Below are 24,288 nucleotides of genomic sequence, written 5' to 3' on the forward strand. Positions count from 1 at the left end.
CAATGTAACATTGCATTTTATGTTTGTTGAACTACACATATTGAAAATGTAAGTTCGATGTGTGTACATTAGAATTTGTAACGGGCGTAAATAAAATTATAAATTTCCAAAAAATTATAAAATTGATAGCTTCTTGCTGTTAAAAAAATTATATCACTTTTATTATACAAAAATTTAATCATAAATAATTGCAATAATTGTAATGATTGTAATTTATAAAACTCAAATTCCACATCACACATCATACAAATATACGTACAATTATATATACATATATGATGTATATATAATTATACAAAGAAATATGTTCCAGGCAACTGTTTACAATTACATAATCTGTAATTCTAGAATGCTAATTACGTAATTATGTCTAACAAGTGCATTTTTGCGCAGATAGCCTGAAAGCAACTCGTGCTTAACAAACTTTAAGAATGGTTCGAATAATATGATGTTTGTAGTACAAATTCAGAAAGCCACATGCATGTGTGTATATAAATTCTTTCATGCTGGAATTTTATTGATATTATCTCTAGATTTAAAATTGCCTAGTCAGCCACGTCATCTACGATCAAAGTCATCGTAAGCAAGTGATCGTTGATTACGATCTATGTCATTAGTTTTCGTAATACTTCTAGTCAGTCATCTACAACGAGCTTGCTAACATTCTTTACGATTTTGTACCATACTATGTTATCTCAAAATATACTAGTTCGAACTGGAAATATACTTTCCTTAAATGAAGCAAAAGCAAAAGCAAGTCAAAATCCTACAGATGAGGTCAGTTTTTGAATTTTCAATGATAAAATTTATGAACTAAGTCTTCCATATATCATAATCAGGATCATAATTCTCGAGGTTATGTCTCTATTAAAGCTGAGTAAAATATTATATTTATGATAGATTATAGGTATCTTTTTGTTTTTCAGTTAATTGAAACGCTAAAAATTATACTTCGAGACAATGAAGGCACTGGCGAAAACCCAATAATTGTATGATTACTTCTTATTTGTTGTTTAATGTTTTTGGAGAATGTATCGTTATAATGAAAAGTTACTTATTTTCAGATTCAAGGTGTAGAAGATAATGCTTTGCAAGATATCAATAGAGAAGATGTTAAGATAACTGTAAAGGTATTTATTTCATCACCTGATGTAAGCCTACTGAAAGAGGCAGTAGATCAAGGTATGAGCTATAATTTCTTATTTCCAGATTGTATTTTAAATAATGTTCTGTTGCATATCATTTCTTTTCAGTTTGTAGTTTTCTAAATATAAATGCAATTGAATCTTTAGTAATTGCTTATTCAAGCAAGGAAAGTCCAGAAGAATTATTAGAATCATTGAAACACCTATGGGCTGGAGTAGAAGAGTATGTGAAAATTGGCAAATTGTCAAGTGTTGGTTTAAGTGATCTCAACACAAATATGTTTATTGATCTATTTCAATGGGCAAATGTAAAATTATCATTGTTTATATTTTTTTTTAATGTTTACTTCTATAGTGTTGTGTCTATTCTATATTACCTTTATTTGAACAGATAAAGCCAAATATTGTACAAATTAGTTTAGCTACATGTTGTGTTGTACCACCAGCTTTGCAGACATTCACTAAAGAAAATGACGTGCAATTATTAACGCATAATGATCCTGGCCGTAAGTGCATTTTAATACAGCAATAATAATAAAGTAAATAACATGTCATCCAATATTAAGCTTTTTTACTTACAGAAATTCTACCTCAAGAAGATCTAAATAGAATATTCAACGCTAATACAAGTTCATATTGGGTTACAAGATACCAAATTCATCTAAAATGTCGTGGTATTTTATCTTCAAAAGGTTACCTAATATATGTTAACAAAAAAACGAAATAATGTTATATTTTTGTTCATATCAAAAAAATGTCTGTAATTCAAATTATAATAGTGCTTATATTTCAATGATATTGTGTTAACTTTTACATTATAATACGCATATAAATCATTTATGCTTAGTTGTTCCTAAAAAAGTATTGTTTTGTTTACAGTAATTATTAAAATTGTTAATTGATATTGTTGATTCATTTGTAAACATTAGGAGGTTAATGCATTTTTTCAATCATTGGATTTTCTATGTATATTTATGACAATAAACATTTAGTTAGCATAATTAGAACAATGTGTTTTACATTACTCTTCGATTTGACTCATTTTCTCGAATTTTTAATTAATAATTTTCTTGGGAGCCCCATACCATAGAATATTACATGTGTAAATATATTGGAATATATGGAATCTTAGACACAAGTATAAATTTCCGTTAGTAGCTTCTGAGCACAAAAGTAAACACAAAACTGCAAAAGCTGCGTAAAAGCGGTGAATAGCGTTGGGCATGCGCAACATTTGAAATTGGAAAGAGACATTCCTTAAATAGAGATACATATGTATAGTTAATGTCCGTAGTTATCGAAACGAAAGCTACAATGTATCGCATTAAATTGAAGTCAAACGTAATTAAAATTTTATTTTATTAAAATTTTTGTTCGATTGCTATAAAAAGTTGCTTCAAAAGCTATAAAGAATGAAAAAATTAGTTCCCAAAAGTACTTCATTTATTAATCATTAATATTGATTGTTAGCAATTTTAGGACTTACTTCGCTTGTGATGCATTTGAAACTGCTAATTTTCAAATTATATAAAATTCAAAATTCGGTCATTTTCGAAAATCAAAATACAAATTTCAATATCTTTCTAATTACACGTATCTTATACAACCAAATTCTTAAATTATATATTTGTTAAATATATTTTATAAAATTATATAATCTATCTATGTTTTCAATAACTTAATTTTCGATATTAATTAAAAAAGAGAAAGTATAACAAATAAAATCAATGAAAATAAAAAGATATATATATATATATATATATATATATATATATAAAAGAATGTAGAATCGTGTATGTAGTTGTTTATTTGAAAGAGGCTCTCTCTTGTATTTAACCAAGTTCGCAACCATCGCTAGCGGTAGCCGATCAGAAGTCCACTAGGCAGCGGGGACACAAGGAATCTTTGGTTTTATGTGTGTGTCCCAACTTCGTCGTCGTAGCCGCCGCCACCGCGGTCGTCGTCGTCGTCGCAGGCCAGCTCGATATATGCGGGCCGATTTTTCGTTTTGCCACCGGCTTGCTGCTGCCTTCGGATCTTTCCCTTTCCTGCGCGTTCTGTTACTCTGCTCCCGCTCTGTGGGTCCTTTTGCGTTAAGCCGCACCGCGTGGCACACACGGGGACAACGAAACGATGGGATGAGACGGGATGGGTCTGGACTTCGGAGGACTGCGGATAGCGTAAACGTTTCTCTCCTCTCCTTCAGTTCTTTCTCTCGCTCTCCTTTCCTTCTTTACCCTTGTCTCCTTCGTCCTCCTCCTTGCGCTCCTTTTCCACAGCACGCACACCTTTCTGCGTTCATCATTCTGCCCTCTCTATTCTGCACACGATCTATCGCCTCTACTCGAGCACATTCGACACTCGCTGCGTCTCTCTCTCTTTCTCTTTTTTCCCTCTCACCCTTCTCTTTCGTTCCTTTACTCTTCTCTCTTTTATAAACATCGCTTTCGGGATTGGTCTCTTTCCAATGCTTTCCCGTCTTGCTGGTCACTGCAAAGCGGGCGGGGTATGCGAACGCCGCGATACTATGTTATGCCTGCGGACCGCGGGTCTGACATACTTTGTATGTTAATGCCACATAATGTCGGTTTTGTTCCTCTTTTCAGCATTTATTTGTTCGGGTCTTCGGAGCTTTAGCAGGGGCGAGCACGAACCATAGTTCGTACCGCGCCTCCAATCGCTCGGCTATTTCGTGATCGGACCTAACGACTCGTTCTTTTTTTCTCGCGTAAAAGATCCCTTGCGTCATCGATACGCGCTTATCGAAATTGATTCGGAAGATATAGAGCATCTAGGAGAGATTGGCGTTCCATTTTGCCGACACATTGACTATATCAGCAGCACGTCCATTTGTTGCGAGTTAAATATAGAAATATTTACTTAGTCCTCTTGCCGATGAATTAAAAATTAAGCTCCCCTTATCAGCTACGGGCGTTATCAGTCCTCAATTCATAATCTTTCTTAAATTTTTCTCCTGGAATTCCCAATTTGTGAACCTGTCGAGATACTGTTCTTTTTTCTTCTCGAGTGGAAACACGTCAAATCCACTCAATTGCGTCATATTTCACGATCTAGGGAATCAGCGCATCAAAAGATCGCGCTAGAGCCAACGCAACATTTCATCGTTGCATAATTATGCAATTTGCGTAAGCCACCACTGGTTTCAGCGAAATCCGGCTTTCTGATAAAGAATCTCATCAGAGATGATGCAAATTCTCGAACTTTACCAGGGAACAGAGTTAGTTTGCATTTCTACAACTTGTTGTGTCTTTCTCACGCGGTGTTGCTAACTTTTCAGTTTACTTTGAATCAGTCAAATCATATCCGAGTAACTGTAGGTAATAAATCACGTTGAAAAGATTAACTTCTAACTATTTGCGTCAGAATAATTTAATTAGCACGTATACGACTTTGACCATTCGTTCGTTCTTTCTTTTCTATTGACAACCATTAATCATATTAAAAAAAAAGAATGATATATATTGAATATTGAGAAGATCTCTGATAAAACTATCAAAACCTCGTTGGCTGTCATAAATAACCAGAATACTCATTTGAAGGAATTAGATTAAAGACATTAGGCAACGAGCATCGCTGCCTCTTATTTCCTAAGCAACGCGTCCGTATCGATAAAAAAAAACGGTAGCCGTCATAAATTTCTCGTTGGACGAATTAGCCGGTGGTGGCGGGCTCAGCAGCGATTACCGAGAGTAGCCACTAGCCACATGCTGCATGTAATATAGACCTGTTGGAACGCGATGCCGCGTTGACAGGTGATGCAGTCGCGGAATTGCCTCTCGCATCGAGCGCATCTCACGGTGTTCGTGAGCAAAGTGCCTGGCCGTTGATGTTTTCGCTAGCACACGGGTCGGCCACGGTTTGAGGTAGAGACAGAGAGAGAGGGAGGACGCGAAAGAGAAGGAGTATCGAACGACAAAGGGAGCGAGAGCGAAAGGGTAGAGAATCAAAGTGTACTGGCGGAGGAACACAGAAGCGGCAGAGAGAACGGCAGTAGCGAGTAAACGCAAAAGCGCCCTCGCTCGCTCCCGCGCGATGCAAAGACGGGGTATAAATAAGCGGCTGTCGTTTGCGGAAGCAGAAAACGGGCAAAAGGACAGAAATAAAGAAGAAGTCGCAGAAGAAAGGGAGGCAGTGACAGAGAGAGGAATAAATAAGCCGGGCCGGAGGAGAGCGAGAGGACAGGCAAAAGTAGGAGCTGGAGCAGTAGCAACGGTTCCACCGTTGACTCCCTCTTGCCGCTTCAACGACCAACGTCCCGATCTACTACTTTTGCGGTGTACGACCGTCCTCGCATTGAAAACTTTTCAGCCTGTGTCCTGCCTCCTCTACGAACGCGGCAGGTGTACTTCTGTCTCGTTATCCGGAAGGCCTCTTCCTCCGCGACAGCGACGCGTTCGAGTAGAAGTCGTAGATCACTTGGACGATGTTTCGAATGGATTTTAAAGGACAAGTGATTTTGTCGTGGGAGGAACGGGACGGCAGATCCATTTAACGATCTTCGTAACGTTAATGAATGTATTAGGGCGGTAAATGAAAGAGTGTCCGGAGCAAGAGGAGTTGCATGCCGGTGAATAGTGGCCCCGCTCATACTTTGCTAATGTATACTCGTACAGATTAGTTTGAGTTAAAAAAGAAAAGAAAGATAAAATGATAATTATGTATAATTCTTGCGTAGGTAAATATTTTCTACCGGTTCTATGTAACAGAAAAAAGAAACGGCTCTTCCGGTGTTGGCGATTTCTAGTAGAAATCCAGCTTCAGCGCTCGGATCTGCTGGTATCGTTGCGGGTTATCCACGGCTGGATCTAGATACTATTCATGCTAAGCCGCGTATCTGCATACGCATCGAGACACTTTTCGAAAGCACGTTACGCAGCCGCGCAGTGGCACCACGTGCATACGAGAGGCAACCTGCATCCTCGTGTGTACGGTGGACGAAGCGGTGCTCGTATGTACACGTACACACACATATATATACACACATCAGCACATGCGCGTTGCCCGTATGCTGGCTGTGAAACAGAACACAACAGAACAGAGCAGAACAGAACAGAACAGAGCAGAACAGAACAGAACAGAACAGAACGGAACGGAACGGAGCAGAGCGGAACCGAATGAAACGGAACAGAAGCGAACGCAGTAGAGAAGCGCAGGCTGACTGCACGGCCGCAGCATGTTTATTGGCGCATCTTGGAGTCTTAAATCTTTATGTTGTCTCCTCGACGGGGTCTGCTATCTCCCTGTCCCATTGGCGGGGTGGGAGGAGAAGGGAGAATCAGCACAACCACGGAAGGGGTGAGAGGGACGAGAAGGAAGAGGGAACGAGCCGGTATAGCCGTAGGTAAGCGAGACGGAGGAATGGATGAGTAACAAAAAGAAACGAAAAGAGACGAGGGAAGGAACGAGAGGGAAGGAAATCGGGAGAGATATATCTCTCGAGTTGCGGTCGCGAAATCGAGTCAAGAGTCGGACAACCAACGACCAAGACGCATCCACTGCATTACGCACACAGAAGCCGCGATCTTAACGTGCCTCTAGAAATGGTCGTTTGCAGTTGTACAGAGAAAACCCACGTGGTAAAGGAACCGGGTAGGAATTATTAATGGCCGTAGGTGTTACGAGCGCGAAGATTGCCGCTTTTAGCCAGATGTGATAGAAATTGCGTCATATCAGATTGACTCAACGCGTACCTACCCCTGGTTCCCCTGCTTTTACATGTTGCAAGTCGATTGCAATTGGCAGCATTTCGTAATAGGTTGTACGATAAATCGACGAATATTGCGTTCATAGTTATCATAATTTAACCGTAATTCGATTCGTATGAAATTTTTCGGCTTTTTAGATATTCATGTGTTCTAGTAGTCGGATATCAGATGCGCAACGGGATAGAATCGACGTTATAAAAACTAAACTGTATCGAGACATGTTCGACTCATAGTTGAATGAAAATTAATCGTTTTTAGAAGAAGAACTACTGTTATGAGTTAATAATTTAAAGGGATACAGTTTTGCACTCATAGCAATAGTGTAGTAATGTGATGAACGTTTTGCTTAAAAATATTGAGAAAAATTAGACAAATATCTAAGATGCTGGAGTATTCTTTGGAAAAGAGACAAGTATCCTTGATATTTAGTTTTCAAATTATTATTAAAATACGCCAAATTTCATCATTTTTGGTTAAATTGAAGAAAACTGAATCTTAAAGTAGATAGGAGGATTACATTTGATGCAAGATATATATCGACTGAATTGTTCGCAGAAATTAAAAACATTCCAGTAGTTAGAAGTCGGCATAATCGACGCTCATTGATAAGAGGAAATGGTTAACATATTTTGTTACCTTAATTAACCAGGGGAAGTGGAATACCATGCGAATAATCGTTTCTACGCGTTCCGTAATAATGATCGTGGAATCTCGTAAAATACAATTAACTACGAAATCAATATACTGTATCGATCTCTGCGAATAATGCAGTTTATCGTGTTTTAATCACGTGACAGCATATGTTAAAGTAGAAATTTATAAACTTGATTGATTATTCATTTTATCAAGCACGAAGTTTCCGTTATTTAAATCGCAATATCAGTAGCGAGATACGAAACGGTACGTGAACGGTGCCTTTTTATAACGTCGAAAATTTTGCATTCTATTGGTCTTCGTATAAAAAGAACAATTGCATACTATTTGCATTAGGTAATTTGAATAACGCTCGAAAACGAATAAACATAATTTCTCCTCACGCTAATGTGAAATATGAATTTTACGATCAGTGGGGAACTTCCTAAATTATTGCAGTAAGAAAGACGTCAAGCTGAAAACCGTTCTTTCGGTAGGGGGTGTTTGTTGCCATCTCTGACGAACGTTGTACGACTCCCACATGCATACGCGTGTAGCGCACGAATGCATACTTCTTTACCGTACGTGCAGTTCCTATCCTCGGTATACGTAAAGAAACGTGGGCGTGAAGGTACTTTCGTGCACTGCTGCTGACATAACAGTGGGTAAGAAACTAACAACGATAGAGTGTTATCAGCAGCGTCGAAGGCGGTGGTAAGTTTATGGCTGATACGTGCCGTTTATCGGTCTATGCTACGTTTAGTTAATTAAATGGCACTGCGAACGCATACTCCTACTATCAAGGAAGTATACATACCGCGAGCCAACGCGAAACAAGCGTAGGAAATGGGAAAAAGGAATAAGATAAAGAAAGAGCAACGAGTGATACGTTCGCTGCGTGTTGAGTGGCGCTCTATGAATACACACGTCTGTATATATATACATCTGAATTTCCCCTTAATTTGCAAGAGGTGGCGCCACTGCAAATAAATAGCTGCGATAACGGATTGATATTGATTTAGCAACTTAAGTGTCAATTTCTTTCTATTTATAATGCAATTCATTGCTCTTGTATCGTGAACTTTGAACATTCGTGCTTGACAAAAAGAATAAATCTAATCTTCGTGACTGGCAATATTGTCTGGCGGGTGTATTCTACCCATTATATTCTAACCATAGATTTCTCTAAAAAATCGATTCCTCGATTTACGCTGACAACAAATTATTTTTCTATGGTGTCTATTTCATTTACAATATATTAACAAGTCGTAAGTTCTTATTTGATTTTATTAATTCTAAATACGTTGTTTTAATCCTGATCAGTTTTAGTTGACTTGTGCGAAGCACAACCATAAGCACTAACCTTACTCGCATAACACTGACTACGATTAAAAATGAAGTTTTGCTTCGCTCGAAAAGAAGAGATTGCTTTAGAGTAAAATACAAACAGTAATAACGAATATGAAAAATTTATTCTGATCTTTTCATTATTTTCTCGTGCAACTTACACTAACGTTTTTCTTAAATATCCTTTATTTTTTTGAACCGGAAGACTCCATTTATGTGATCTACATGTAAGAAACTACGTTAGAGTAAGACACAATATGTTTAACTCCACGTAAATCGTTACGCCAGTATATCAGTTATGCGCGTATTTAGAACTGTATTAAGACGATACTTGCGGTTTTTCAGGTATCTGCACTTAGGAAAAGGACCGCGATGTCCAGGAATTGTCGGAACAAAGCGCAGCGCATTATTAAAAGCACGATCGAAACCCGAAGATGAGTTGTTAGCAGGCCAAAGTGATTATAACTCCATTCAACAAATCTTGTGCAATTTTATTGCTAAAGCAATTTGTTCGATTGACGCTTGTTTCGCATGATTCTATCAATTTTCTCCACTTTCTGTCTCATGGAGTCAGTTGATTTAACAAATCAGCAGCCATATATCAAAAGGTATCACAACTACGTTAAAGCATCAAAATACACTTATCTCAACAAATGTGGTAAATAATGCACAGCTAATACGTAAGTATCATGACAGGTAGAGACTTTACACAAAGTAATCGAAGTCGTGTACGGCCGGAGAACAAGTTGAGTAGAAAGAGCGAAGCGAAGGGTTGATGTAGCCAGGAAGAAATTCCTGGTATCGGGCCGTGTGCGCGGCGGACTTTGACGATCCCTTAAGTGAAATATCATCGACAATCACTCACGTGAGATCTTTATCGGCTGGTAACGTGATCTCTGACCCCACCAAACTCGGGAGCAGTTTTATGCGAGCTCCCGCGGCGCGTGAATATACACCCGGTGGGTGCTGTTGCTCCGTGAAGGAAGAAGACCTGGTGAGATCGCTGGAAGATCGAAGCAGGAATGTAACGCGGTCCGTGGGCTTCGGGATGGCTGGAATCACAGAAAAGTATTCGGTCGGGTTCGCGTGGAAGCCACGGCACGGCGTTCCGCACGCAGGAACGCGACTGCCAATAAATAAGCTTCGGCATTTCGCGCGCGATTCGCGCGTCTTATCGAGCCACTCGGCCCGCTGCTGAGGATGGGGCTACTTCCGATCCAGTCGATCGAATCGATGCTCCTTATCTGCGTACACAGCAGCTCTGGTGGAGAGCTCTTTCGCTCGAGAAACAAAAACAACCTAACCCTTTGGGAATTATGCGAGAACGTCGTACGTTTGTTCGTTGCACGAACTTGAGTGTCGAGAGCGAGTAAATTGATGATACACCGGTAAAGAAAGCTGTATCGGTATTTTGCATATTGTCGCGGTGGATATTTGTTCTTTTAAGGAGAAGGAGAAGTAGCTGTTGGAAGTAGGAAAAATTGAATTGTATAAAAATGCCTTGGTAAATATAGTGCGCGTTGTTTCAAATAATTGCAATAGCATTTATTTAGACAATCGTATCGTTCTATGGAGTACTTGAGTAAATTAGAATTTATTAATAAATCAATTAGAATATCATCTTAAAAATGCTATATTTTAGTTAATTGAAGGAGTATGTTATAATACGCCACGTATGGATGAAATGCGTTAATTGAAAAAGTTATTTTGCTGCTACTGGACTATCTTATACAAATTGATGCATTTATGTTTATGGAAGATATTCTGTTATCGTAACGCTAACATGACGTAAGGTAAGAAACGTAGAGACATTACAATTATCCAAACTATAGGAAAATATGAAGGAAGAAACTTACTTAGTTATGCTACCTAATATAGGGTAAATGTAAAACATGTAGAAATTAATTGTATATACAGAGAAACCATCGTATGGAAAATGGAAATTTCAGTAGGAGAAGAAAAAATACATATTCCAAGGAAAGTAGGAAGAGTATGACACAGAGAATAGCCTAGAATACTTTATGAAAGAAAAGTATAAAGAGATAGTGATTATCATATAACAAATCATTAAAGAATACAAATGTTGGCTATATTTTATAGTAAATAAGAGACAGAATAGAAATTGTAGAAAATGCTCTACAAATATACTTACATTATAAATCTAAAATAAATGTATCGGGATCTTAAGAACACTCTCACAATAAAAGACGGTATAACGTATACATAATTATTATGTCTATTAAATAAAAAATGTGTAAAAAGAATATTACAAAAGCAATAACAGGATTCTTACTTGTATTACTATACGCATAATTGTAAAATTCAAAATTTTTATCGAAACACGTACAAGCAGAAATACAAGTGGAATAACAGTAGCATGCCACGTTTTACAATATTTTTTATTTCATTTCACTTAATCATTGATAGAAGACTTTTCGTAAAGAAACCACGCATAAGAACGTTTGAAGCCAAGATTACAGTGTTTCTCCTTTTTTCGTAAAGGAAACGGACCGACGTTTCTGGAAAGACTCCGGCACGTTTCGAAAGATGATAATTACGCTTTTACGGTACACGGCCAAATCTACATTGTGTCTAGGAGGCGAGTTCTCTCGCAGTAAGACGTAGGAAATCGCGCAATACTTTTAGGCTCCCCGGTACACACGTTGCGAAAAAGTGAAATGTATTGTACCATTGCGTTTCCATTGTTGTGTTCAGAGGAGACGTAAAACGGGGCAAGGTTGAACCTCTGATTGCCTGAAAAACTGCCACATCGTACGAACTAGTCCCGAATTTTTTAAATCTTACTTTAATTTACACGTTCTCATAGCTCGCCACTCTTGATCCTTACATCTGAATCTCTTCCACTCGATCGAACATCGACACATCAGAAAATTGGAAATTTTGGTAGAACTTCGAATGGACAAAATTGCGTTAGAATATTTAATCAATCGTTGAAACGAATGAAAACTTGTATCTTATTAACGATTGCTGGCTACTGGTGATATAAATACATGACGATCTGTGTCTTTACCATTGATTATAAATTATCACGATCATTCATTCTCTATATTTATTTCGTAATTGTACAAGAAATTTCTTTTATCGTAGTCGATGTTCGGGTTCCTATTTGGACACGTGAAGAAGCAAGTTTGCCTCAATACGAATGAAGATTATCAATTCAAGAAGCGCAGGAAAAACTCGTGGAGTTACCGATTAAAAAGCGAATCAAATCACGTCACGTGGAAATACCAATTCACGACTCGAGTCGAATTAACGCCGATGATCTCTTCAAACATGGAAGTATACCATTATAATAACAAGCTGGTGCATACGTGTACAAGATTACGCAATCGTTGGCATCTGCAGCCACCTCGAGACTATCAATAGTGGGACGTTTGCCAGGAACACAAGGAACAGGTAGGATCGATGGTTGAATTACACCGATGAAATGAAAAGGGAAGATGGTCCGTGGCGATAAAATTACGCGTACGAATAAAGAGTGAAGCGATCGCGTGGTGAGGTGGTTCCAAAATGACTGGCAGAAGCGTCTGAATGGGTTCTGGTTGTCCGGACGTGGTCGATCCATGGCATTCCACCAGAGCCGGTGCTCACGGTGACGAGCAAAAGAGCAACGACGCGTTTCCCATTGTGAAAAGCTGCGTGGTACGGTTGTGTTTCCTCGAGGAGGGGCCCGGGGGATCTCTGACCTCCCGTCTCCCTTTATACGTCTGCTTTAATTACGTTTGTCATTTCGTGGCTGGTGTCTCATTACGAAGAAAGTTCGAGGTTTAACTCGGCTGCTTGCGAACCTAGGTGGCCTCTTTCTGGTAACGGCACTAACCAACCCAACCAGACAGCCAACAACAACAACGACGAAGGAAGGAAGGAACGAAGGAACGAAGGAACGAACCGACCGACCGACCAACCAGTCATGAGCCCCCTTTTACCTTACGTATAGCCCTCCGCGTGCCTCTCTTCGCATCGCCGCTCTAGATCTTCGGATAAGAGCGAACACCATTTTAGCGGTTCCTTACACACCAGACATCCGTTCCCTTCCTATATATACGTGGCTACGGGAGAGCTCGTTGCATTTTCTCCGCGCGAATGTGTCAAGCGACTGGGAAACAGACAGAGACGGAGAAGGCGGATCGTGGAAGGCGGGTGGAAAGGGAGGGAGGGAGGGAGAGATGGCGGGCAGAAAAGGACAAAGAGGTCGAATGGAACGGGAAAGGAAGAGAGGAATCGGGGAGTAAGATATAGGCGCGAGAGGAAGAGAGAGAGAGAGAGAGAGAGAGAGAGAGACAGGTGAAACCGGAGGGAGAATCGTGGTGGTGGAGCGAGAAAGACAGAAAGATATGGGCATGTCAGCCGAAACCTTCTAATCCCACGTACAGGTGCTTAATTCGTTACGTGAGAGCGGAGGAAGCAGAAAACGGGATACTGTACCGTTTTCCGTGATAACGAATAAGGGTTTTGTCGTCTCCCTCTCTTTCGCTGCCTCCTGCTTCTCCGTTGCTCTTCAACCGTGTAATTAAACATCGTGTCAAGTATTCGCTACGAAGCGACAACGTTCAAGATACACGGCTGCTACGAAAAAATAGAAGATGGACGCCGTAAAGCGTAAGAGACTTGAATGCTTCGCGTCGATCTTTATGACGTAGTATGTTTTTACGACGGAGCCTCGAACGAACACGGAACTTTGATAGTTGTCTTAGGTGGATATCGGACGGAGACGTGGGGAACGGGTCACATCCGGGTTAACGTAATTACAAATTAATTTCGTTTTATTAAGTAGCTCGCGGTCGAGCAACGCACGTACGCGCCGGCTTATCTTCGCCGCTCGCGGACGAGAAGCACCGTATTCGGGTTAACTCTGCATTTAATTGGTGGCTTAACCGTATATCCACGGTTTATTCGGTACACCGTGAGAAAAAAGATATTAATTTTTCACGAGTAACTAGAATTCCCGCAAGAATTTGCACTTTATGGAAACACGGACAGATGAAGATAACGCCGGTAATTGCGTAGTGCCGCGGTGGCGGAGAGGATTATTCGAAATGGTTTACTTCGTAAAATATGGTATACCGTGGATCGTTGCCTCCGAATACTTCAGTGACCCACAGGTGTGTACGAATGGAACTGCCTTCCAGTAACTGTATCAGAACTTATGAATATTCATGGCCGATCATATTCATATTTCTTATTAATTATCTGCTGTTACTATGATTATATTACAGATAATATCGTACAGATCTCACGTTGATAGTAACAATATTCGGTTTTCGTCGAATATCGTGGTCATTGATGTTTAGCTGCATGTTATTATTTATTATAACATAGCAAATATTATATGTAATACGATTATACCGCACGCTCTAAACACAATTCACCAATTTCAATAATTCTTGATGCTGTCATAGTCTTTTCGTAAACAAAGAAGATTCTACGTATGTATGGAATGGCTTCATTGTTAAACATATTCGCGGTGAATTATAATCATCATTCACTCCTATTCTTCCTTTAAATATGCATAATCACAACGATGCTCTGTTTAAGCTAAATTTAGATGGTATTAATTTTAAATAGCACATCGTCGAATCTATCTTAACAAACGTTATTGTTCGATGAATAAACGTCTATAGTAACTTTTCAAGGAATAAATTAATACTCGCATAAAATTATTCATCGCAAGAAGATGACATAAATAATCGTAAATTTCAAGATTGACACTAAAAAATTATGTATCATTATCACTTTCTTTTGCTCCTCGTTTAATAGATTTAATTAAGAAATCGCGACTTTTTATATAAATTCGTATTTCTACGAGTACAGCTGAAAGGATCTAACCGAAGTAAAGATTTCTTCCATCCTCTGCATATTACGTCAGGATTTTACTTTGGAAATTTTATATATTTTCGCGTATTACGTGTCATCTTTTACATTTACTAATAAATGCATAAAGATTCACTAATATATCTCGCGAGTGATTCGCGTAAAATATCGGAATTTTTCTAATTGTAAGTTCGTGCTGAGAAAAGCCAATCGCGATTTGCGTAGGAATCGCCAGGTCGGTTAGTTGATCGTACATAAAATCTGGCTTTGCACTCTGATAAGGGATCCCCGTTTACGTGTGCGTCTCTTCGACTCGAGCACACGCAAATGTGCAAGGTTTCCCCGTCGTGTATCGCGCTTCTTTTTCCTTCTTTCGCTGTTTGCACGCTTCTATCGGTTCTCTCCCTCTCTTTTTCTCTCTGTGCTCTCGTCTAAGCGTGTACACGCGCACGCAGATGCCGCGTGTCGATGTGGGTAGGGTTATTAGCCCAGAAAGCAAGGCCCCTGCTTCCGGTGTAGGCACTTTAGTTCGAGAGTTTCTTAACCCCTTCTTACACGACTCCTCGCTGGCCTGGCCTGGCCTAAGACTCTGCCCCGGCCTGGCCTGTTGTCGGTTGCGGGTGGTAGAACGCCTCGTCGAGAACCGACTCTTCGGTCCACCACGAAACTCTCTCTACTTGCATTCGTGTAGACCGCGTACGAACGTGCGCGGATCGTAGGGTAGGTAGGTCGGCTCGGTGGCGAACCAAGCGATTTTTCCCGTGATCTAAGCTGCACCTTACCGAGAACGATCGTAAATTTCGCGAAACGGAGAGCACGACTCTGACTCGCGACCTTGCTTATCGTAAGCTACTATGATACCGGTTCATGTTTCGCCATGTCGCTTTGGGATGGTCCGTTAATATATAAGCGGCTCGCAGGTCAAAGTGGTTAACTCCAATTTTTGAGATGTTTGAAATTTTAGTGTGATCGATGCTTATCTAATATAATCACACGGATTTTTTCTACTTTTTGTTTCGTGGAATTCATCGATTTAGCGAACAAGCAGCGCATATAGGGCGGTGGAAGAAAGAATTTAGGAGTTTATAGTTTTCATCCGACAGATTAAAAGATATTTAATTAACCATTTACTTTTATATTTAGAAAAGTTCAATATCGTGTCTTTGTAACGTTGAACGTAGAATAAAAACAGCTCTGAGCTTTCTTTATGGGAACACATACATTTAAAGACCTCAGTCCATTTATCAATGGCAAAATTCATTCGTAAGTGTCAATTTAATATTGAAACACATTGAATATTCTTTGCAAACGCAGAAACAAAATTTTGTGTTTTATATTGAAACTTTTATGACCTGTATTAAGCTTTTCTCCTTTGTTTCAATTCTTTTTTTTTATTTGAACGATCTCTACCGTAACTAATCTCAAGCGTAATCTAATAAATTTAAAGTATTTTGAAGAGGATCAAGAAGAAAGGAAAGCTTTCGATACTTATTTTTCCAACGATATAATTTGGTAGCTTTTAGTTTGCAATGCCATTAATTTTTAATCGAGTCTAGTATCTAAGCTAGAAACATCGGCTAAAGAATCTGTAGCTCTGTTCTCTCAACGTCAATTTTATTGCGCGTATAGCGATTAATAATTCGTTATTTCCTCGTCGAGGAAAACATTCGTTGATAGGTTAATAGACATAAAAAATGAACCGGCTGGTGTAAAATGGCAGAGAGATACGAGCCTCAACGATGATAGATATGGTTTCACCGGTCGTAATTGTTTTGCGTTCGTTCTTAATTGGGGCTACTTGTTCGTTACGTCTCTTCAGAATAGGCAAGAGGGTATGAAGTTTTAATAAATGCTTTTGGCTGGACTGTTAAGACACGCTCCGCGGGGAAAAGGGCGGAAAATCTCCAATTCGTTAGTCAGCATGTACCCAGATCGTTAATAACATACACGGAAACGAAGAATAATAGAATCATCTTGAACTCACAAAACGGTTGTAAAGATAAAAGTTATTCTCTGCTCTCTGTAACGCTGATTTCATTTCGCTGGTATTCCACGTTAATACCGTCTCTAAAATTAGATCTTTCTATCCAATATATCAAAACTTCGAGAATTAATATTAAACATTCGCCACAACTATTCTTCTTCGGTCAAACAGTCATTTCATCTCATCTTTATTTTGTTTCTGAAAGTTTCCAAATTCGTTCTTTGTTTCTTAAATTGATTATTCAGAATTGTGCCAGCCATTGTAACAGGTTATTAGCGGCACAGTAGGAACCACAAGTTGAGTTATGGTTATATCTTTTGGAAAAGATTGATTTGATTTTAAGAATTTTACCAGTCGCTTTTATCGTGTTTCTTGAAAGACTTCTCAGTCGTTAAATTTCATACGAATATTCGCCATCGTTAACCGATTTTTATCTAATATCTGAATCTAATATCAGCGACTCGCACGCAAATACAGTAGCTACAGAAATACCTGCACATATTTGTACATATCCTTATTTTCTAACGAACCGTTTTTTATATCACCTTCTACGTTTACTGTTTCACGAATTCAGGTTTTTCATTTTCATAATACATATCAAATATGTGCAGTCGTAAGAAAGTATCTGCCTACATACGGAACGATAAGAAATTTATTATACTCGAAGCTAATTAATTCGCAAGAAACACAACGGTATGTCAATAATTTTTGTGGCCAGAGTCGAAATAAGGTACTTTGTTAGAAAAATTGAAGAAAATTCGTAAATCGACGTATACTTACACTGTGTTTTCACGAATTTGTTCGCAGGTTCGTTCGATAGGCAGACTTTCCTCGCCTGGCGTTCAGACCTTCGGTGATTTGTGGGTCAGATAGCAATTAGAATAAGACGATTGAATTGGTATAGCGAGCAGACGGCAAAGGTGGTCGGTTCGCTTTCGAAAGTGATGACCCCGGGAGCGGTAAAGATGCGTGCAGGTGCTTCCTCCTTGGAAAGCATTTTATACGTATGGAACAACACTAATGCGATGGAGATTAGCTTACCTGGGTTCCCATGAACTATTTTTGAGCTTAATCGTTTGCGCTGATCTGCTGTTATACGCTGTGTACGTACGCCGAGCTAGGTTGTAACAGATAATTACTCCCGCGGCTAGGAAGGGGATAGACGTTCCTGGATCGCTAATGAGCTTCTGGAATATTATCGATGCTCACGGCAGCGCTTATAACTGCTTTTCAACTGAGATTGTAAATTTTCCGTTGTTCACTGACTTCGAGGGAAAGATGCGCCGATTATGCACACTGGAATATAATGGCGTTTTAAAACTGCCCGCCTGCCTGACTGCGCGTGGACTAGCCAACAGATTGAACGAAGAGACCGACGTACGTACATATTCAGAAATGCTAAGATATTCGGATAATTGCTTCCTACGGAATACAGTTGATAGATGTATAATTCGTAGTGGCATAGAAACGTGTATTTTCATGGTTTCATTCTTTCGCGAACGATTCCTTAAGAAACACGGAGATCTTGACACGAAGAGTTTCTGAAAATTTTGATATCGTAAAGTTAGTAGATTGTAACGGGTAACACGTTTCTCTGAACGCGTCAGATTTTTTACCTGTGTCATGTTGGACAGATACATACGAACCGTGTTTTTCTTTTACATCGCAGTTCTTTCAAAACATCGTACAATCTAGTGAAAATATGTAGCTTCCAATTATGCAATATACATGTTTCATTTAAGGATAATTTAATTTAAGGAAATAATTCTAAAGCTATACACCTTTGAAACGTTTAAATTAGTTTCATTGCTTCGGATTTATAAGAACTACCGGCGCGACAATTCTTCAAATCAAATTATTACAGTATCTTCATTTATTACCTATTATAGTTTTCTCGTTTTTTGTTTCTTCGCGTGTCGAAAAATTGTTTAGGAGAATAGAAAATGTTGTCAATTCTTCGCAAGCGACGAACATACGTTTCCAGTGATCTAAATCCGAATCTAAATCCATAGAAGAGCAGTGTGCAATTATTCTGATTATTCACGATACCAACCAATCAGCAATACCAAGGTATTAATATTCTTCGAAAGTCATCATTTTTCAAAGAGATCGAGTCAGGCGTTCCGGCGATTTTTCAATTTCTTCGTCGCTTCGTCGCTGGTCACGCGTCATGATTTTCTCGGGACACAGGTGAAGGATCCGTAAGTCGCTTCTCCAGTTTTTCGTCTCCTTTACCATCGTTTTTCTCTCCTTACCTTTTTTAACTGTTCAGTCCTTATCGAATGGTAGCGAGGCTGTGTGTGTGTGTGCGCGCGCGCACATTATTAAAATAGTTTTGCAGAACGCGATTTAATCGCGAAATTACGAAAAATTACCGGCAAGGTAATAATACGTGACCGCATAATGAATTTAAAGTGACTCGTAACACGATGTTGAGTACTCGGCGAACCACCTGTTCGACGGTGCACGTTACGTGGGTGGAAATACATTATCTCGGTCTTCGTTCGACTTTACGTTATTCACGAATAAACGATGAACTCTGTGGAATTTGCAATTTGAAACATTTCTTATCAGGTCGTGGCGTATCCGAAAGATGCGATTTGTAACTGTTAAACAAAATGCGGATTCTGCGTTGGTTAAGATTTACATTTTACACGAAAGCAACATAAAAGCTGAGCGATTAGATGAACTAATAAGTTAATAAAATAATTCGAATTTTAATTGATATATTGATATACAATCTTTGCATCTAAATGTCTTACAATTACAAATAATATCAGTGTGTTCAAGATACAGAGATTTCTCACAATTTTTACAAAAATTTACATATATATTGTTTATTTGCTGCACCAATATCATAACTTAAAGGTATTCAGTTTAGAGAATAGGAATTTGAATATTTTAGGCAAATAGGATATGCAAGTTTCGAGTTGATAATATGTTTGTATTTTTTTTTTTTTATTTAAAGATGTTTATTAAACCCAAGATACAATTTTAAATACATTTTGGTATTCACAATAAACGGTGAATTTTTGTAGCGATGTTTTAGGCAAAAGTACCGATACGCAACGGTACGACGTAGCCATGCTATAATATGTGTCGGCGCTTTACATTTTTCGTGTTTAATATAATATAATATGTTTGTATCTCTGGTTTCGAATGACGAACGTACAAAGAGATTTGGATATATCAGTTTGGATATACTTCGTGTGAATATTTTATGAATATCTTATACCTGCAATCGCAATTGATGCAGGAAGATAAAATATTCCAAGAATCGTTAGACGGATGTTCCGTGCCCTTTAGTTCGATTCATAGCTTGATCGTACCAGGCAGAATTACACTCTAGAAATTCTGTATTCATCAACTGTCTAATGGCGGTAATTTTTATGCGATGAATTAACGCACGCTGTTTGCTGCAATAAATTATTGAGATTTATTATGTCTGATGTGTATGATTCATTCCAAACAGAGCTCCTGTGATCCCGTAGAAATTTTCATGCCATAATTCACATAGTCTGCGTTTATTTTCCGTGTGTACCTTGGAAACCATAGTACAGGCTCATTCAGTTGTTTGATTGCAACAAGCATGACGAATTTTTGAAGTCTTTTAGATCTGATAAAACATATACTTCAGGCAACTGTATTCAAAAATACGAAACAAAGAAGGAATGCGATCATTTTGAAATTTCTTCATTTTTATGAATATCCTCTATTGGTTTCTAATATTTTGATATCATTCAAACTTCAAGTTCAAACACTTCAAAAAATATCCTTTAAATGATATTATTTGAATGAATTCTTCAAATGATATTCTACAAACTAAAAATGAGATTTTGTGAAATAAATCTTCTAACTACAATAATCTATAATAAAGCATTTTTCAAGCAACTTGATTACGGAATATGTTTCTCCAATTTTCGAGACAATGGAATCATCGGCAATAGCTGTCTTAGTATTCGATCTTGCGTAATAGAAAACATTGAACCGGGATGCCTTGACGAACTCGAAAAAATTACATGGCGAAAACTATTGCAACGTCGGAAGTGGCAATGCCCGGGAAGCGTACGGTTCTCAAAGGGTTAATTGGGCATAGTAACTCTTCAGGTGACCAAGCTCCATGGGAGTGGAACGGAGAAAACCCAGTTTTATGCCTTGCATTAAGCTCTCATGTCTATATCTTTATGTTGTATCTGCTAATTTATAAATATGTAATCACGCATCTACGACCCCCTCGCTATGGTATTACCTTAAATGCTTTTTTTACAGATACGTTATCGCGAACATATTTATGCAATGAGATGGGGAATACCATTGTCGCGGAAACGAAATAAATGTTATGTAATAAGGATGAGTGGCAGGCTTAATTGTTACTACACCTATATCGTATATAATTGTATTTTACGTATCGTTAAAACTTTATTATCTTGTCGACAAATAATTAATCCCGCGTTGATGTTGAATTAATTAAACGGCTTTCTATAATAATAAGGTAGTATAGTTATTTTTCGAACGACGTTAGATTAAAGCGAATGTTTCTTATGCTGATAAATCGGGCCTCTTTTCTTCTATTAAACCAACCTGCTTCTTTCGTCAATGTCAATTATTTATTTTAAATCGAACAACGTTCAAGATTGTCATTTTGTACAATTTATGGATTGTTCCTTGAAATACTTTTAAAAGTTTTTACTAAAATGTAAATTAAAATCTTAACTTTGTAAACGTTGCAACACAAAATCATAGTTTAATTTAATAAAATCTAGTATCATGTTGAATCTGACGCGTACTAAAGAAATTCCATTATTGATTAAAATTTGCTAAAATGTATTAGGCAATATGAAATTTATTTTACAACTCCATTTACGCTTCTATAAAAAATTGGCCATATTCGAATCACTGGACACGGACGAGGTACTCAAACAAGAGAAACGTAATTTATTTTATTCCATTCTTCAGCATGTAGTACAAACAGTCCGCGTATTTGCGTTCGTATGTACCTGTTCCGAACCGATTGCGCCGGTACTTGGAACCCGAGCCTTCATTATACTCTCTGTCTCCAATCGCGTGTGACAAATTATTCCAGCGTCATATCCGCTAGCGGTTCGCAAAAACACATACGAATCATCAGTCCAACAAATTCATCTGTACAAGTATATGCAGTACACGTATATCTCCTCGCATTCTTTCCAACATTCTTCTGCTCCTTCGTCTTTCACTCGCGCGTAGCCAAAAATAGCCCAAAGAGCAATAGAACGAAGGGCAAGAAAAATAAAAAAATAAATGAAAGAAAATTCGAAAGAGAAGTAAGCTCGATAAATCATCGAATCGCGGTAAGATTTCAAAAGGAGCGACGACTCAATGGAGCAGCTCTCCGTGCAACCTTTGGTGAACTACGAATTGGCCCGCAAAATCTCTTATCTGCGATCGGCTGTTCGGCTCCGACTGAAACGGATGAAAAAGGAAAAAGGAGAGAAAGGAAGAAAAGAAAAAGAGGATATTTCGCTGTAGCGGGCCGGTCAAAAATTCTCACGGTCACGTCGAGCGTTTGCGCGGAAGCATCGCGAAAAACATAAAAATAGATGCAGCCATGGCGGAGGATAGGAAAAAAAGTATCATCCTTGCGTGTCGGAGGGGCTTGAGGTCGCGAGGAGTCGAGGAGTCGAAGAGCAACGCGGCCGAGGAACGAGCCCAGGCACACACGATGTGCGCCGCGTATAAGTCAGCACTCAGGATATTTCGTCATTTCCTGCTTCTCACGCGATACAATCTAAATTAACTATGTTCGCTTGGCTAGGCCTCCTCCCTCGCAGAGGCTCGCATCTCTCAAGAAAATTTCTTATTTCCTAGCGAGGAGGGCACACGGCCGCCGTGCCGCCGTGAAACCATCGCGGAGGGACCCCACTCGACATCGCGATCGTAACGACGATCGTAACGACGACGGTACCTAAGGAACGAAGAAAAAAAAAAAGGCAACGTATGGAGGAGAAAAGTATTTAGATATACCGTGTCAGTGCTGATGAAAATGACATTCCAATGGTTTGGGAAATATTTTCCAGAAATAATGAGTTACGTGTGACGAATTGAAGAAGTTGCAGGATAGTGGAGGAAGTATAAGGAGGATAATTAAGAGTATAGGCGAGGAAGAGAATATACAAGGAAGAAAGGGTAATGGTAAGGGTGTTGAAGTAATGGGTTGGAATAACGTGCAATGGTTTTAAATCAAACATCGTTAGTTTAGAATTTGAAATGCGTACAGTCCTGTTCGTAAGTTAGTAGATTCTTGCTAATTTTGAAGGTAACGTTTACAGAAACGTTCATAGGATCTTTAGAATATAGGATGGCAGATATTTCGTTTGTAATATGTAAGATTTGAATGTTAACTTCATTTTGTAATCGAAGGTAGCATTTGCTTGTTTTTATCCTAAGTGTACCAGGTGTCTGAAGATTTACAAACGATAATGTACTTATATCATGCATGGCAATATAATTAAGAGACTGCGGATGTTTGTGCAATTTATATTTTTATTACGTTTGGCAGATATTATAACAAGCACTGTAGTTTGAATATTTCTTCATTTTATGCGTACTGTGCGTCCTTGCATCTATAAATTTCTCACAAAGTCCCTAGGCGTAAAAATCCGCAGTTTGATAGACAGAATTGATTACTTCCAATGCTTCTTTAATTTTATATAATTCGTTTCATGGCTGAATTTCAAGTATCCATAGTACAGGTAGCATTTTGGGAATTTTATGGGTGGGAACGTTGGAGGATGAAGTTTATTTAGCACCAATTGTTGCCACAGAAATTTCTGCTGTTGAGTTAACGGTAATGCGAACTCCAAAATACTGCTAATTAGATTATATCCTTGTTTTACGTCTTCCTAATAAATTATGATCATCCCAGATAGGCAGTGACAATGGAATTTAATTCGTTGCAATTCTCCTAGCTTTTTAGGTTGTTCAATGAACATTTCACATGGTAAACGATTGTTTCAAAATTTCGCAATCCTATAAAAGTATCAAAGTATCTCGAATTCGGGGCCTACGTAATAACACGTTAAATTCATGTCAAAATTCTTCTTCCAGGTATGAGCAGAGATCGGAGCAAAAGGGACCAACAATAGCAGCATCGACAGCTCGACGAACAATAACGAACGACGATGATAATGGTACCGAAAACAATCGAAGAATCATAACGAAGAAATAAAGAGATCGATGAAAGTTCCGATAAAGAACGAAGAATATGGTCGGCGAGGATGCCAGGGCGACACCATGACGACGAAACTAATTGTAACGAGCGAACAAGGCGAGTGATTGAAACGGCGATGATGAAAGTTCGAAGAGGGCGAAGACCTGGGCGGCTTTCACAAGCAGGCACGTAAATAATTCAGCTGGAAAATCCAGCTTTAACGTTCCCGCGGCCGGAAGAGGCTCGCTAAGGTGTTCCACGCGCGTCGGGAAGAAAAAGGAATTCGCGGAAAGAACCGTCGCCCGCTGACTCTACTCGGCCATTCGTTACATCGCCTGTGACGTTTTAAGAAACCTTCGCCGTTGCAGATTCTAATTCGTCGCGTTTCACCTCGGGGAGAGGTTGCGTTACGGTTTGAAGGTGCGTACGCCG

The 24,288-nt window shown here is 38.8% G+C and overlaps 1 protein-coding gene and 1 pseudogene across 2 annotated transcripts; one reads left to right on the forward strand and one right to left on the reverse strand.

Moving 5' to 3' along the window:
- The first annotated feature begins 313 nt into the window (after nucleotides 1-313).
- Nucleotides 314-2,049, forward strand: LOC117211462 (glutamate--cysteine ligase regulatory subunit). 2 transcript variants are annotated; one of them, XM_033455378.1, is made up of 6 exons: nucleotides 314-483; nucleotides 927-989; nucleotides 1,065-1,182; nucleotides 1,254-1,453; nucleotides 1,537-1,651; nucleotides 1,727-2,049. In XM_033455378.1, exons 1-6 carry the CDS (start codon nucleotides 478-480, stop codon nucleotides 1,870-1,872), a joined length of 648 nt encoding a protein of 215 aa, XP_033311269.1. In that variant the 5' UTR covers nucleotides 314-477; the 3' UTR covers nucleotides 1,873-2,049. The 2 variants fall into 2 exon arrangements, with proteins under 2 accessions (XP_033311269.1, XP_033311268.1); XM_033455377.1 differs by having other exon boundaries at nucleotides 315-777.
- Nucleotides 2,050-2,931: 882 nt separating this feature from the next.
- On the reverse strand, nucleotides 2,932-4,468 carry LOC117211464 (annotated as a pseudogene).
- Between the last annotated feature and the right edge of the window lie 19,820 nt (nucleotides 4,469-24,288).

Source organism: Bombus bifarius, unplaced genomic scaffold (genome assembly GCF_011952205.1).
Source record: "Bombus bifarius isolate JDL3187 unplaced genomic scaffold, Bbif_JDL3187 scf7180000008234, whole genome shotgun sequence".
Lineage (NCBI taxonomy): Eukaryota > Metazoa > Arthropoda > Insecta > Hymenoptera > Apidae > Bombus > Bombus bifarius.

Excerpts from the sequence above, each read along its gene's own strand:
- LOC117211462 (XM_033455377.1), top strand. The coding sequence starts at position 688 with ATGTTATCTCAAAATATACTAGTTCGAACTGGAAATATACTTTCCTTA. Across the intron at positions 1,183-1,253 it reads GAAAGAGGCAGTAGATCAAG|TTTGTAGTTTTCTAAATATA; the intron begins GTATGAGCTATA and ends ATTTCTTTTCAG. Across the intron at positions 1,454-1,536 it reads ATCTATTTCAATGGGCAAAT|ATAAAGCCAAATATTGTACA; the intron begins GTAAAATTATCA and ends TTATTTGAACAG.